This window comes from Pinus tabuliformis, chromosome 6, assembly GCF_031772625.1.
Source record: "Pinus tabuliformis cultivar Carrire ecotype Pingquan chromosome 6, CPIR1, whole genome shotgun sequence".
NCBI lineage: Eukaryota > Viridiplantae > Streptophyta > Pinopsida > Pinales > Pinaceae > Pinus > Pinus tabuliformis.
Window position 1 is genome coordinate 1,014,335,119 of NC_142292.1, and position 17,007 is coordinate 1,014,352,125.

Sequence of the window (17,007 nt, forward strand, 5' to 3'; positions counted from 1 at the left end):
AATTATCAAGAAAGAGGAATCAAACCCTAATTCCTATAAGCATTGATTTCTCGACATGCAAGAACATCTATCTATTGCCTATTTTAGAGGAGATCAAACATATATTGATACCTTCATATTGTTTTCATGAAATCATGCTACAGGCAGCTTGTCAAAAGATGGTCTCCTTTTAGAAAAGAATCTATGGGCTATAAATGAACAAGTTAACGAATAATCATATGAATACTTTCATCATCCTTACAAGGATCCAACCCAGGCGCCAGATGCAGCGTGAGACTGTTTACTCATGGATCCTCGTATATTTACTTTCAGCTCTTGTTTAATCTTTCAGTTTTTTTTGCTGTACTTTCATGGAGAGGCCTTTCATTCTTGTAAGCATACAGTCAGCTACGTTATTGCCTGATATTTATTGTTATCATTTGCTCTCTGCAGTGTAGAAATCTACTGGTATGGGACAGCTATTCCCTGCCAGCCCCCTTCATCTTTTCTGCTCACTCATGGACAGATTGGCTTATATGCCTGATTTCTGATATTTGCCAATAGTATGTGGCGGTGTAGTTTTTCTTTCTTCACAGGTTTATGTGGATGTCAAAATGTACAATCCTCTTTTGATCGGTTTTATCCTCAGGCATGCTCTCAATGTATAGCCACTTGTTTGGGGAAATACATGAATACACTTCTTGAAGTGTATATGCAGAATGTAAATTTATCATTTTAAAAATAAAAAATAAAAAATAAAACATTGTTAATATATTTTATCATCAAAAGGGTTTGAAATTTGACCATCGACAAGGGAAGGCCCACTTACCCCAATTCTGAAACCACCTTGGACCTTTGAAAAGATGCAATGACATGAAATAAGATCATTGATAGGAATCAATGATAATGAAAATGAAAGGATGGATAATGAAGGTATTAAACAAGCTTAAGACATGACAACCATTAAAAAGATTCTAAGAAACAAAGCAACATCATTAAACCTGCAATCAATACCCTTACTACAACCCAAGGAGTGCACCCCATACAAATAAGTAGATTCGCAACAGTATGTCCATCACAGTTCGCAGTTTGTGAGCCCAGCTGCACTGATAAGGCACTGAAACCAAGCAGAAAGGTCTGCCAAAAAGTTCACAAGTAATTTGGACTCGCATGGCTGAGAACGCAGGGAATGTCATTGGAATGGCATGCCCCTCACCCAAAAGCTCCAGCAAAACTCTCAAAGCTTCCAAAACTCTTGAAAGTTCCAGCAATGTTTCTTACATATAGCTTCCAAAACTCTGAAAGTTCCAGCAATGTTTCTTACGTATTCCATAACTTCTAGAACTTGGGAAACAGCGAAAACAGATTCCCCAACTCCAAGGATCAGTTCCATACAATTAGAGAAAAACCACAGCTTTCAAAAATTTGTATAAGTTTATGTGGATTTTACAGTCAATATATCCTTCCATATCCACCTAAACATTTGCTGAAAGACAAGAAAGAATTGGCATTATTAAAACACGTGTTTTAAGGCCTTGGGATCTCCATAGGCTCTAAGCACTAGATTAATCCAATTCTTAACCAGAACAATCCATACGGAAGCTTGTTCCAAAGAAATAGCCACTTGAAACAAGTTTATTTAGCATCAACAAAGCAACTTCCAGTTGCTACATAGCAGGTGAAACTAACCAAGATAGAGATCTAAAAGTGATTCAAGCAATTTGGTTGTATTTCCAATTAGGTAAATCATTATTACTTTCTGCACTGAGAAAGGAACGCAACTTAAATGACCATAATTACTGAAATGTAAATCTCTTTATCTAAATTATCAACCCCAAATCTAACCCAGGGCTCTTTCCATGGGAATATCACCAAATTTGCAGGCACATCGGAGGAAGACTGTCTACGGTGTAATACGGAATCTTTGGCCAAACAGCAATATCAGGCAATGAGAGGACTTAAATGACAGCACAAACATTTTACTATACTAATGTGCCACACTGATTTCTGAACCAGCAGTGTTCAGTCCCCTGGTAAAATAACCCCACACAATTCTCACATTACATGCTCTTCAAAAAAATTCCAACCAGGGCCTAGAATTGTACTCATTGATGTAGAGAACCAGTTACAACTGTGCAAAGTTGCAAACTATCCTATATGATGAATCATTTCCTACGAAGTTTCTTCAACTATTATCAGGTACTGTTTGTTTGGTGATGAATGTGCCAACAGTTTTAAACCATTGCATTAGATTTCGGTGTTCTTTCACATAAAGCCATGCTTGGAGAAAACGAAAGAGGCTCTCATTGATGCCCCGCTCTTCCAAATATTGGCGGAATGCTTGCTGGAGTTTCTTATCAAGATCCCTACAGTGTACACAAACAGTATCAGATTCTAGACTAGACTAATTTTCAAATGGATCTAGAAATCAAATGCCACTTTAATCTGACATAAGAAATTAGCTGGAGTAATAAAGCTAATCCAATAAAATTCCAGAAGACTAATATTAACTCAGGAAAGCTTCCATCATTTATAAGGTTGAAGAGCCTACTTACTGAAAACTAGGTCCCTCGTAACCCTGAGGAATGATCAAAGTCTGTTTTGAGATATCCTTTCTATCTTTGATAGCTACAGATTGTATGCCCATTGCGTCGGGATAAAGATCACATATGAACTGCAGAGCAGGTCCTTCATCACCCTTTAAAATAGCAACGCTCAAAAAAAGTTGGTTAAAGTTTTCTTCATCGCTGTCATCCACTTCACCATTTGGTCCAAAAACTGATAAACGCAACACTGAGATTTTAATCTCCTCATTGTTAAAAGTTCTTGACAAAACTGGGGCATCTGTGTCCAGTGCACCTTTAATAACAATGAATGGTTTTGGAGGGCCTATTTTCTGCAACACCCTGAAACAACTTAGAATAAATTTATGTTGCTAGCATAATACATTATTTTGTAGATTTCTTGAATTTGATAAATATAATGGTCTGTTTCACTATAACACACTGCATCTAAAATTTTAAAATTGCCAGCTACATAAGAAACTTATTTGAGGACAAGTTGTAACCGAAATGCTCACTATATCCACAAGTAACAATCCCACTGACCATATTCACCAGCAAAAATCTTACATAATGAAAATAGGTAGCTCTTATGGAGCTTCCATTGTGATCACGCCATCATGCTTCCTTCCCCCTTTTCTTTTGTATCTATTTCTAATACTTCCGCAGATCTCACATAATTTGTTATACCCATTCAAGTAATCAGCTATAACTTATAACCCAATATGATTGGCCTTATTTTATAGCTTCCACCCATGGTTTAATATTTTAACAGTGTAAATCTTATGTTTTCATACCTTTATGGCTAATTGGTACTTTCCTCGACTTACCAACCAATGCAGAATCGAAAAATAACTTGACTATAAGATACCTCCCTGAATGAGACAACATTCATTTCTTATATGGGTAGTGATTTTTCTGTCCATACTTTGCTCAAATTAATAGCACCATATTCAGAACACCCTAACACCACAAAGCTAAAATACAAAACAATATTTCCAACTAGCAGATTTTGAAAGCAAATGCACAGTTGATCTAGCAAAATTTTCAGGTCCTTGACACAAGCTGAAAACAAAATCAAAAATAGATGTGCTGTTGATCTGGCATTTATTCAACCCAACAAAGCAACCTCAGAACAACCAAATTTCTAGCAAATTTCTGAAAACTAGAAATTAAAAGCTCCATTATATTCTTAAACCTTCCCCCTCTCAAATCCCAGAGCATCATAAAAACAATAAATGAATCGGAACTACAATCAAACCATTCAATAAATAAACTTATGCCTGCATCAACTAAACCAAAACAAATCATTTCTTGGTTGTTTTGTCTACCAATGTTAAGGTGTTTAAGAGGAAGAAACAGATTCCACACTGCTGTTTTTATGCAATATGATGTAATAATCAGGGTGCCACATTCATTTATTTTTGCTGACATGGAAGATATATATCTTCATTAGTTGTCAGCATACATGTTTTAGCATTAATTTTGTGCAGTTCACTTACATTTTTTTTATAAGAGTTGGCAGCAAAAGATGCATAGGGAGCTGTGCCTCTGGTGCAAGGCTGGAAAATTGGTCACGATTTAATGTAACTAGCCTCCGCTTCAATTGCAGCATCTACTAACTTTATTGGTAGTATGCTGGTAGACTAGCAGGAGATTAATTGGAAGACACAGTCCCCATGAGCTACTTACACAAAATTCAACATGATAGAGTGATGGCAATGCCCTCTTTCTTCTGATGGCATTTATAGGTTAATCCAGATTACATAGCTCAAGAGTCTGTTAATGTAATGGCTTCTTCCTTTATATTGTAATTTATAAATGAGGATAAATATTCAAATTTCAGAATCATGTCAAGGTGAAATTAATTATCTGGAAAGAAGTATAAACTTCATGTTTTTTAGGACATTAGTTTGGGTCTACTGTAAAAACCCAGCCAGTTATGTATTGCTTCTTTATATTTTATATTTTTTGACAAAAACAAAAAATATTACATCAAGGAAATAGGATATGGCCCCAGCTATACACAGCTTATTACAGTTTCAAAAATCAAAGCAGGTCTCTTGCCCTATCAACATTCCACTTTTCCTGGAATTACAGATATGGCTTAGATATTTCTTATATATATTTAAATTCAGATGGTCTACTAAGATCATCACCTTTCTAACCTTACAAAAACAAGTAACCTTTGATGATGATGTCACCTTCGGAGGACATTTAGCTCACGTGGGGGCTAACTGAGGCTTGATTTTGTGTTATTTCATTGATTTAGCTATATTTGGTGGTCAGCTTCTGTCCTATCCACCTTGTATCATGGATTTTAATTATTTTTAGGGTTTTTTAGTCTAATTTGAGGAAATTCAACTTGGCTACCCTCATACAACAAGGGGATTTGATTGCCTTTGGATCATTGTCACACTTGGATTATTACACTTGTTCATTAGTGATCTCTTATCTCTAATGCGCAACAGAGGCCTAGTAAAAAGACTTGTCTTGGGTTGATCTTGGAAGTGATGCTATGTCACTTGGTTCGAGTTCGAATCTGAGTTTGGTGACTTTGAAGTTTGACAAAAAATTACACTCAAAATTTTAATAATAAAATTCAGCATTGAGTTCTACATATTACAAAATTTAAAAATTAAGAAATATATATAATAAAATTCAATATACTCATTAATAATATATGACAAAAACAAAAATAGCATTATTAAATATATATTTCATGTCATCTTCTCTGGTATTGGTTTTGAGAAATTATCACTGTAAAGCCATATATAATTAAAGATTTAGAACAACGGCTCACTGCAATATTCACTATCACACCATGCAATCAAAAAATAAAACACAGAAAGAATGGCGACCTTGTGTGTTTACAAAACGCATAGAGGATGATTCATTTTATTTTTAATTCAAGGTGGGCAAAATGAGATTGAATGAATGAGTAATGGGAACATTGATTTCTTTTGCACACAAATCATGGAATTAAATGGAAGGACGGACGAGACATTGAGGTTTTTCTTTTTTTAATTGTGGTTTGGTGTATGGGAGTAACCTAGGTTAAAACCTCAAACTATGAGTCTGCAGCCTAGAAGAAAAGAAGCCAATGTTGGGTGCACAAAGCCTTAATGATGGAAGGGACATTGGCATTTTTACAACTAATTGTGTTTTGGTGTATGGGAGTATAACCCAGGGTAAACGCCAAACAAAGTTTGGAGCCTGAAGCAAAAAAACCCAACATAGAGCATGTAAATACTGAAAAGTAATAACATATGCAGAGTCATGGAAACACGAAGAAATGAATATAATGAATGTGGCACTAGGGGAGGAAAAACAATGTACATGTAAGAAAAGACGAAAATGCAGATCTACACAGTGCTTGTCACGAAGCTTTTTTTTAATAATAATTTCTTGGATAGATTCAAAATTAGACAAATTTAATGCCCAATAAGTTCACATTGTGTTAGTTTTGGAATTCTTCTTCAAATTTCAGAAAACTTTTCCAAATTTACTCGATTTGCTTTAAAGTTCAACAAATGTCAAATTTTTTGTTTCAATTCTGTGGAAACTGGTGACTTAGATGTGATGTGAACTCTTCTCATGGGTGCTTATCGTGGATCTTGATGAAAATGTAACTAGTTTCGGTCTTCATCATCATTGTACTCATTTCAATATGTATCCTATGTAACAAACAAAAGAAGAAAAGAAAAAGTTATTTTTTTAAAGCATGGGTTTCATGCTCATTATTGATTGTCTTCTAGGTAAAAGCAAGTTCTTCATACTTCTAGGGTTGTTAGGTCTTGAGATTTATTTTCATGAGTCAAAGGAGTCAACATCATGTTTATAAGACCCTTCCAAACAAAATGTAATTTGAAAAATAATTTATTTTGAGTCTAGAAAGACTTGGAAACTCCAAAAGTACAAGTCAGCCCTCGTAGCTTCAAGTCGGCCTAAAGGAGGGAATTTGACTCCCTGGAAAGGCTATATAAAGAAGCAGTTCGACCTCATTTAGCACACACTCATCCACAAGTCTGAACTATCAAGAAGGAAGTTCGATCTACAGCTGGGAGAAGCAGAAAAGGAGAGCGAAGGTCTAGGAGGCAAGAAGAATCCAATAAAGAAAAATCTCTATTTTGGGCTTTATCTCTCTCACACGTGTGAAATTCTAGGGTTTTTGGTGTTGTAGAAGAAGGTTGAAGTTGCAGATTAGAGTTGCAGTAGGTCGAAGTGCAGTATCTTGTAGCTGAAAGGAAGAATACCCTACCTTAACCTCATTGGCCTTGGGAGGAGTTGTCTTGCTCTAGGAAGGTCTTAGGAGGTTAGATTAGGGTTTCCATAGAAGTTGCAAGGCCGAAATTGCGGGATCAAAGTTGCAGTATTGAAGTTGGCAGGGCGAAGTTGTAGTTTGTAGCTGGTTGGTACAAAATCAAAAAAGGACTTAAAGAAGGGTTGACTTGGTACTTGGAGAAGGACTTGGTCTAGGGTTTGGGTCTTTGTGTCTCATTTTGAAGCAGATTCTATAAGAAGAGAAGATTTTACCGGGCTTTCCCCTTGGAGGGGTTTTGCCTCAGTTAAGAGCCTAATTTTTGTGTCCTCTATTGTTACTATTACATTCTTGATATTTGTTTGATGAAAAGATCTAACTAAAGAACTAAGTTCACAAGCAAATATTTAGGTTAAGGAAAATTGAAGTAATAAGTTGCCACATTGCATATTTTCCAACATGTTATTAGAGCGAAGGTGAACAAGGAAGGCAGCTAGAAAGACACTAGAAGGAATTACTTGTCAAGGGGAAGGAAGCAAGGAAACTCTCAAGGAAAGCCCAAATAAGAAGACTTCAAGAAGGATTGTCTCTTGAAGGGATCTAGTTAAAAAATCATTGGTAGACCTCTTTAAAGGAAGCATCAAAGGATCTTATCATTCATCACTCTTGGAAGTTGTTGTTGGAGGAATCCTAGGGAAAATCTTTCAAGGAAGTCTCTTCAAGGATATTTAAGGCATCGAGAAGGTTGGAGACATCATCAAGGAGAATCTTGGTTATCAAGTATCATATTATTACATCATGTTTGAATTTACAAGTCATATGGGTTCTTTCTGCAACGAGAGCAATAAGCTCGTTGGAGCATCAAATTATCTAGCATGGAAGAAAAGGATTGACCTAATACTCACAAAACAAGAAGTAATGGAGTATGTTACTGGGGAAATTATTGAACCTAGCAAAGACAAGACACAAGAACTAGCAAAATACAAGAAAGGGGAAGTAAGGGCTCAAAGGATCATTGTTGAATCCATTAAAGGTTCCATTTGTTGGAAACTTGAAAACTTCCAAGGCTATGTATGACAAGACAATGAACTTGTACTATGTAAGTACATCAGGATAAAAGATGTCTTTGTAGAATAAGTTATACAGAATGAAGAAAGCGAAAGATGAGGAAATGGCATCCTTTCTCATGAAAGTCTCTCATCTAAGAGACCATCTGCAAGGGCTTGGGGAATCAATTTCTGATTCAGAAGTGACCATATGTGTACTAAATGCATTGCCACCAGAATGGAGCATCTTTGCAACAAGCATCTACTCCAAGAAAGATTCGACCCCCTCTGATGAGTTGTGGGCTCAATGCATTTTGGAAAAATCAAGGAACAAGGTAAAAGATGACATTGGATCAGATGAGCAGTCTCAAGTCTTTCTAGCCCAAGTCAAGAAGATGAAGAAGGGAAAGTTTGGAAAGTCCAAGAAGAAAGGCATGTCCAAGGTTCAATGCTTTAAGTGCAATGAGTTTGGACACTTTAAGAGGGGTTGTCCAAGCCAACAAAACAACAAGAGAAAGGAAAGAAGCAAAGCTCATGTAGCTGAGGCAGTGGGAGAACGTAAGAAGACAAAGAAGGAAGAAGTGAAGGATCTTTACTATTAAAGAAGGCTCACTGACTGTCAGGTTCTTTATAAGGATTAATCTTTCCTTCAGGATAATATGTTTTGCATAACATCATAAAGAGAAGCATATGATAGTAGCATATTTAGAGTTTGCATGAGTAAGTTGCTTTGTAGAAATAATCTAGTTAGATAGATAAATAGACCATTTTTGCATAATATTCATCTAAGCATTATCTAACATTACGTTAGAGGTTGTCATATTGCTTAAGTGGATCATTATGATCCTGGAAGGACCATCATTCTGGAAGGTCCTTGGAAAAAGGCATCATGACAAGGACAATATACATTCCATGTAATGTGGAAATAATATTGTTAAAGGGATGAAAAAATGCAATGGGTTAGGTTGCAAGCTCACTTTAGGGCATATAGCTAGATGATTGGATGAAAGCATAAAAATATATGTTGAAAGCAAACTTTGTATAAGATTCATATATATAGAATCTTGAGAAAGGAAATTTGGTCATAAAATATGCTTAAGTATGATATATATGATGCTTGAAAGGAATAGGATTTGACTTACGATGAATAAAGAATTAAGACTTTCTCTAGAATATACAACATTGATTAACATCCAATATAGTCTCCTAAGATAATTTCTAACTTGGTAATCAAGTTGGATCCTTGGGCACTCTGATGCATAAAAGGAAGTTTCAAGAGGAGATGGACAATGAGGATGTTGATGGTATGAGAAGGTCATCATGATGAGGTAAGCTTGATCTTAATTGTTGCTTATCTGGTTAACATATTATTTTGCTACCTGGAAGAATGTTGCAAGAATACATAATGACAGTTGAGGCAAGTTCAATTATATGAATGAAAAGTATTGAGGGAAGCTCAATATCTAGTACCTGGAACCAATGAAGTCAAGATATGTTCATCTTGAAGGTAGCAGTGCAAGAAGATAACCTAATTGTCAACTAGGAAGATCACTTTCATAAGGAAACCATGGTCAGTCTAAAGATCGAAAAGGGTCAACATTTGTGATGTTGAAGATGAAAGTGATGAGCAAGAGCCAGACCTGAATCCTATCACAAGATTAAAAAAAAAAAAAAGAAGATGGCTCCATGATACCTCGAAAAGGAGCAAGCTCGATGCAAGAGATGCAGAAGTAAGACGGAGCCATATAGCTATAAAGATCAAGTAGTTGGTACTCTCATGAAGACAAGTTGTAAGGCTTGTGGTGTTGGCTTCCAATATTGAAAGGAAGTCTGGAATCTTTTCTATTTTTGAGAGGGAGCAAAAAGAGCCTCCTTGAATAGGAGCAAGGATATATGCTCTAATCAAAAGGGAGAATAAGGATGTCCTCTCTAGTTGAGGAGGAGTGATTCTGGACATCACATGTGCATTCTCATCTTCAGGTGATGAAAAGTGAATGGTGTGTTGAAATATGTAACTAGGTTCAGTCTTCATAATGTCAAATGTAATCATGATTTTATGTATTTAATGAAATGAGAAAAATAAATTTGTTATTGTCACTCTTGAGGCATGGGTTTCATGCTCAAGGGAATTTATTTTATAGGTCAAGCTCCCATTGAGAGCTTCTAGGGCTTGTCATTGAGTCTACAAGTCAAGAAAATCATTGTCATGTATGAAAGACCCTTCTTGGGCATGTTACATATTGTAAAGAAAATTATGTGAGTCAAAATTAGAGTCAAAAGACCCTCCAAGACCTTGTCATGGTGCAAAGAACAAGTTGGCCTACTCAAGTTACAAGTCGGCCTAAAGGTAGTTACAAGTCGGCCTACAAACATGGACAAGAAGCCTATATAAAGGAGGACTCGGCCTCATTCAAGGACTCACTCATCACTCACACAAGTTCAATCAAGGAAGAGGAAAAGTGCGAAGAAGAAGAGGACAAGGAGAAAAGGAAATCGAATTTCTAGGACTGTTTTTGGGTATTCTTCTCACACGTGCGAAGTAAATTAGGGCATCCTTCTGCAACAACAAGTACAAAATTGCAGTCGTCTTCAAGGGTAGACTTATGGTTCAAGAAAGGTCTCTCTAACAAGTCGAATTCTCAAGGAAGTGAAGTCAAGTCAAGCAAAGAAGAAAGGAGGTAATTTTGTCCACTTCCAAGCCACACGTGTGACCTAGGATTTCTGCAAAAAAAAAGCTGAAATTGCAAGTCTGCAACAGCTAGCCAAAATTCTGATCTAGGGCCGAAATCTTAAGTAGTGGGACAAGTTTGACGAGCGTTGACTTGGAGGAAGAAAAGTTCATTAAGGTGGAGCTTTGACTTTGTCTTTGAGAGGGGTCTTGGTCAAGGGTCGTAGATCTTGGAATTCGTCAATTGAAGTTCTATAAGAGGAGAAGAATTCTTGTGTGTTTTCCTCTCAATTGAAAAGGCTTTGGCCTTGGCTGATCGCCTACATCGTGTGTCCTTTGTCTTATTGTTCTTTATGGTTTGGTAGTTTGATGAAGAAAAATACTAATAATAAAGTGAAGTAAAAATATACAACATACAGTTATCAAAAGTAGAGAAATCACCTACACTGGTTGCCCCCAGATTTCTCAACATGGTACTAGATCTAAGGTGAAAAGACAAGGAATGGCAGCTTATAGAAGGACACTCAAGGGCCGAAAAACTAAAGGATCATCAAGAGCTTCAATCATCAAGAAGGATCACTCATCTCAAAGGCACCACAAGGACAAAGACTACATCATTATCTTGAAGGAAGTTACTAAAGAAGACATCAAAACCGTACCTCAAGGAAAAAGAAAACCTCAAAGACCCTAACTCTACTCAAAGAAGGAAGGACTACAAATTGAAGCATCTTGAAGTCCCTACATCCAAGGGAAGCAAGTAGAAGCACTGTCATCATCATCAAGGAATCAAAGTGATTTCCCTCTCTTTGAAGGATCACTTTTGAAGGAAGACATCTTCATCAAGAAGACATCTTCTATTATCAACATCATCATCAAAATCAAGAAGGCATCAAGTTGAAGATATTGTCATCAAGGAGTATCTTCACAAGTAAGTATCTTTATGTCCACATCTGAATCTATCAAAATGACTTCATTTTGCAAGGAAAGCAACAAATTGGTTGGGTCATCAAACTTTCTTGCATGGAAGAAGAGGACTGATTTGATCCTCATAGAAAATGAAGTCATTGATCATGTTAAGGGTTCAATCACTAAACCTCCAAAGGAAGAAGCTCAAGCTCTTGCAAAGTACATGAAAGGGGAAGTTGTTGAAGGAAATGTAACTACGCTAGGTCTTCATAAATGTAATTTTGATATTTGTATTTATTCAAGAAAAGAGAAAAAAAAAATTATAGTATTTGTCAACGAGTTTCTCGCTCATTGAAAATACGTCAGCACATTTTAAAGTGCTTCTAGAAAGTCAAAGTCAAAATGTAATTATGATGAGACCCTTTGAGGGCATGTTACATCATGTATGTCATCATACAAGGTCATGGGAACACCTCCAAGCATAGTCAAATCCTGTCCTAGCATCAACGAAGCCTCCAAGCAGCAAAACGATGAATAAAAGTTGAATAATAGTGCAAACTGTAAGTCGGCCTAATGGGCAGTCATGTCGGCTTAAAGAGGAGGGACAGACCTCTATTTATAGAGGTTGTCCACTCCTCAAAAGGACAACGCATTCTCTCTAAAATCAGCAAGGGCATAAGGCAAGAAAAAGAGGTCAACGAAGGATGAAAAGAAGCCCTCTAGGGCAACGAAGGAAAGGAGAAAAGAAGCTGAAGGTTAAGGACTGTCTATGGGGTAAACCTACAGCCACGCGTGCGAAAGGGAAAGGGTCTACTTGCAGTTATAGCAGCAGAAAAATACTGGTCATCATATCTCACTGTTCTTGGATGCAAACTAGGCCTACAAGGCCTCTCTCTCCAGCGAAGAAGGAAGAACAATCAGCGAGGATAAGAGGATTGTTTTAGGGCTCCTGTCCACACGTGCAGCAAGAAAACACTTACAAATTTGACAGCAGTTAGAGGCAGCAGTATGAATAGCCTCATTCAAATATCTATCTAGGTCTACAAGGGATCCAAAGGAAAGCGAAGAAGACTTTATCTATAACAGAGTAAAGAAACCCTAATATTCTAGGGTTTCCTAACTTAGACAAGCAGCAGAAGAAAGACGAAGTGTTAAGGAGCCAAGTGTCGGAAGACAGAGTTCCATGTGCTGGAAGTTATAGTGCAGAAAGAAGAAGGATTTGACTTATCCTTATTCTGGCAAAGTTTTCCTCCAATCTTACCCCAAAGCTGGAATGGATTTTGTCGCTAGGATCTTAGGCAAGTCCTACTGTTCTAGATCGAGTCTATGTAAAATTGATTTGGAAATAATCATAACTATTTGGTTAGGTTATTTTATTACAAATTGTTTGGTTCGTTGGATTATATTTGTAACACAGAAATGGATAGTCTGTGAGGGTCTATTACAAATGGGTTTTCTCCCTTATGACGTAAAAAATATGAAAATCAGGATGTAAAGTGTCTCGAGGATTCGAAAAATAATTTATCCCCTCATAGATTAATTAATTAAATTTTCTGGCCAAAAAATTAATTAAAATCCTAAGTTAGAAATTTAATTAATTGTAGGTCCTAAGTAAATTTAAATTCTCCAAAAGAAAAATTCGTCGGTCCTAAAAAATTAAATTTTAAAAGGTCCCGGAACTAAGGTAAATCAATTATTTTGCCAAATTTTAAACCTTTGATCCTTGGGGGTTAAGTCAAAGTCAAATTTTTTGGGAAATTAACTCAAAAATTTTATTTTTGAGTTAATTAAAATGCATTTAATGAAAAATTTCGAATTTCCCCAAATATTTAAATATTTCGACGGATGAGATTAAAAGAAATTTTAATCTTCATCAACAGTCAATATTGCTTTGACAAGGATCACTCGAACTAGTCGTTGAAGGATTTATCTTTAGATAGGAAGTCATTTGTCAGTCGATCCATCTGACCTTAGAGTCGTGTACTTAGCAAGAAGCTCTTATGTAATCTTTTTCTGGATAATAAAGAAAGACTTTCTGGTTAAGTTCTGTTGGTGCTACTCTTCATGGGAATACTGTAAGATGTGTTGTTTTCATGCATAATTTTTTTCTAAAGCCATTGATGATAGTTTCTAAAGAGTGATTTGAGTATAGGTACCTTGCTCAGTCGTTGGGGTTTGAATAATAATCTAAATTTCGAATGTAATAGCAGGTATCTCTATTTGTTTGAGTTTTATTATTATTTTCTCGCTCTATTTCTAATGGCTCATCGAGCTTTGCAGGGAAATCTTGATTTTAGATCCTTGAGCATTAGGGGAAGTTTTCAGTTGGACCAACCACCTCCTCATCTGTGTTTCAGAAAGAACCTAGCTAAATTAGCTTCAGGCTTATCATAAGATTTTATTGGTGATACATGAAGGGTTTTGAGTTAGCACCTCTTTTAAAATTTAGAAATTTAATTCTTTGTGTGGCATAATGGTAGATTTGGCTAATTAGAGCCTGCAGTTTGTAAATTTTGTAATTATTTTTCTAACGTGGGTTTTTCTGGATTTTAGTTTTTATCATTGTATATATCGTTTGGATGTTTTCTTGTTGTCGTGCAGCTACAGATCTAAGGAAGAAATCTATTTAGAATCCAAATCTCGGCCCTGGAGGGTAAGATCTGAATCTTTGGGGTTTATCAACATAATTTTCCAGGGATATTATTCAAATTTTTTGCAGTCCAATGGTTTAAAATTTCTTGGATCTGGAAATTTTCATAAGGCTTTCAGGAATAAATTTGAAGCAAAGGAACACATCATTTTAAATCAAAAAATTTCTGAAAATTTTTTAAGTTTTTGGCTACCATTTCTTTGTTGAATTTTTTTCGATACCTTGCCTGGGTTTTTGGGTTCGCAGAAAATTTCGAAATTTTTAAGAAAACCCTTCTACAACTCCATTGTTGCCATCCCTTTGCTCACCCCTGCTAAGCTCCAGCGACCCTCCTTTTGCCCTCGTTCTTCCATTTCCCATTCACTGCCTGCAAAACGCTGCTAAAAAAAATCGGCTACCAAAGCAACCCTTCCATTGTTGTTGTCCAAGATTGTGTTTGTCTTTTTTGTTGCAGCCTTCATCCCCTACAAAAAGCATTGCTCCATCTCCATTCAAATCCCCTCGTTCTGTTGTTGTACCCCTGCTACAAGCCTGACTGCCTCATCCTCATGATCTGTTGCTCCTCTGTGTGCCCTCATCTTCTGCAGTGCAGCTCCCGGTGATCATGAACAATTAAATGTCAACACCCAAAACTTTATCATGCAAGAGTTTCTAGCAATTAAATCCCAGATCTTAGAAGAATTTATCTTTCTCCTATAGTCAATATGATGTTTAAAACACTAATCGCACTTGACAATAGAGAAATCACTATCATAAATATTAAAATTTTACACTTAACACACAAAAAGACACCAAGGAACTTTAGATTTAGAATTTAATTATCCCTTAGGTAAATTTTTTTAAAGTGCTAAGCTTATGAAGCAAATTTAATGTGGCAAATGAAAATTTTTAATGTGACCAAAAAATAAAAATCAAAAGACCTTAATCAAATTTAAATTTTTATGGGCCATAGGCCACACAAAAATAAAAATTTCTTTAAATGTGAAAGCTTAGATTATCAAAGTCACCAAAATTTAATTTTTTTTATTTTTTAAATTTTCTTAATGTTTTTTGAAATATTTTTCAAATGAAATTTAAAAAAAAAAAACGAAAATGAAAAAATCAAAACAAAAAGTCATACAAAATGAAAATGAAAAAATATAAAACAAAAATAAAATCAAATCAAAATAAACCAATCCAAAAGTCAAAAGACAAAAACAAATCTAATGCAAATCCTAAACTAAACAAACACAAACAATAAAAATCAAATTTAAAATAAAAAATGAATAAGTTAACCAAAGTAAAAAAATCAAATTAAATCGAAATAAAATAGGAACCCAAAGCATACCCAACCATAAAGCAAATAAAAAAATGGGATTTGAATCGAAAATAATAAAAGGTAAAATTTTTATTTTTGAGATTTCTTTTTATTAATTTAAATAAAGATCAAAACAAAAATATGAGAAGTAAATAAAACAAATCCTAACGCATATCCAAAAGAAAAAACAAAAAGAAAGAAGAAGATGAAATCAAGTGTTTGTTTGAATGTAAATAAAAAAAGAGAGTCGAATGTTTTGTTTTATGCATGCCAGGTTGAAGCTGGCGGCGGGATGGAGAAAGAGCGACAACAGAGGAGTTCAAGCGAGGGGGAGTTGCGAGATAGAGTAGATAGCACGGGTAAGGGAGACGCGACAACAAGCACTCGAGCAAGGGGAATCGAAGGAGGAAAGAGGGATGTGGATATGAGAATACGCGGATGGCAGCAATGAAGGAGCGGATTGGGGAGAAGGAGCCATAAATAAGGTGATCCACATGGAGTTTGGCCCTAGTTGCCAATTTTAACAATCAATCATAACAAACCTTGTTTTTCCACAAACATAGCAATTGTATTCTTGTTATTTTTGGCAAAATTAAGCATTTATTATTGTTGAAACAACATCTATGTGTGGGTTATGCTTCATAATACAATTAACTAATTGTAAATTTTTCTCTAATCCCAAAACAAAAAATATATTTAGGAAGAGCATATTTTTACCTTCATATGGATCTGCACACTTCCCTTTTCTTTTAAGTTTTAACTTTGTAATCTTCTCTGCCATACAACATAATAGAACCAAGCTTTGATCTATTTTTTACAAAACCAGAATAGTAGTGTTTCCAATTAGCAAAACATCATGATGCATTGGAACCATTATAACAATTAGTTTTGTTCACAACGGCTTCTTTGTTTCTAGCCACAAAAAACATAAAATTCCTCTTCTCACTTACATTCGATTATGTCAGTATTTGTGCTTGTGGTCTGATGTTTGGAATGTTGAATTCTTTCTTATTTTCAAATCTTGGTAATTATTGCCTTATGATCAATAATTAAACACTTGAAAATTTTCTCAACCTTAATTTCTTTTTTTTAAATTGAGTAAGCATTATTAGATTGATATAAGATATAGGAGGTATTATTGATGTCTGATTACAATTGAGGGCCCCGATATATATAGATATATATATATATATATATATATATATAGAGTCGAGGTGTCGTTTCATCAACAGACATTGTCTTTTATTTTTATTAATTAATTACTAATAATTTATATTTATATATTATATATAATATATAAATATATATTGTTGTACATAATATAATATATATTATACATTGTTGTCCAAAAGGGAATACCTTCCACTGCTATATAAAACATCAACACTCCCTCTTAGCGAGGAAGGTATTCTTCCATGATGTTCTCCTCTAGTAGTCCCAATCACACCCAACCACTTCACATGGTATGGGCAAGACTACCACCATAGTCTCAAGGCTATGTTGCAAGTATCTATGATGTTTCTCCTCTCCTAGTAGTCCCAATCACACCTAGCCACTTCACATGGCATAGGCAAGGCTTGTATCAAGCTACTCATTACTCTCTTAGTCACTACACATGACTGATGTAGTAAACCCTTGG

At 35.5% G+C, this 17,007-nt stretch overlaps 1 protein-coding gene across 1 annotated transcript in view; it reads right to left on the minus strand.

The window, feature by feature from the left end:
- Nucleotides 1–1,687: 1,687 nt before the first annotated feature.
- LOC149262427 (Mitochondrial glycoprotein family protein) overlaps nucleotides 1,688–17,007 on the minus strand; it is a 28,852-nt gene continuing 13,532 nt past the window's right edge. The window contains exons 2-3 of the mRNA XM_089424548.1: nucleotides 2,535–2,875; nucleotides 1,688–2,345 (exon numbers count right to left, since the gene is read on the minus strand). Of these exons, the coding sequence (XP_089280674.1) occupies nucleotides 2,165–2,345; nucleotides 2,535–2,875 (522 nt within the window). The 3' untranslated portion in view covers nucleotides 1,688–2,164. The remainder of the gene's footprint in view (nucleotides 2,346–2,534; nucleotides 2,876–17,007) is intronic.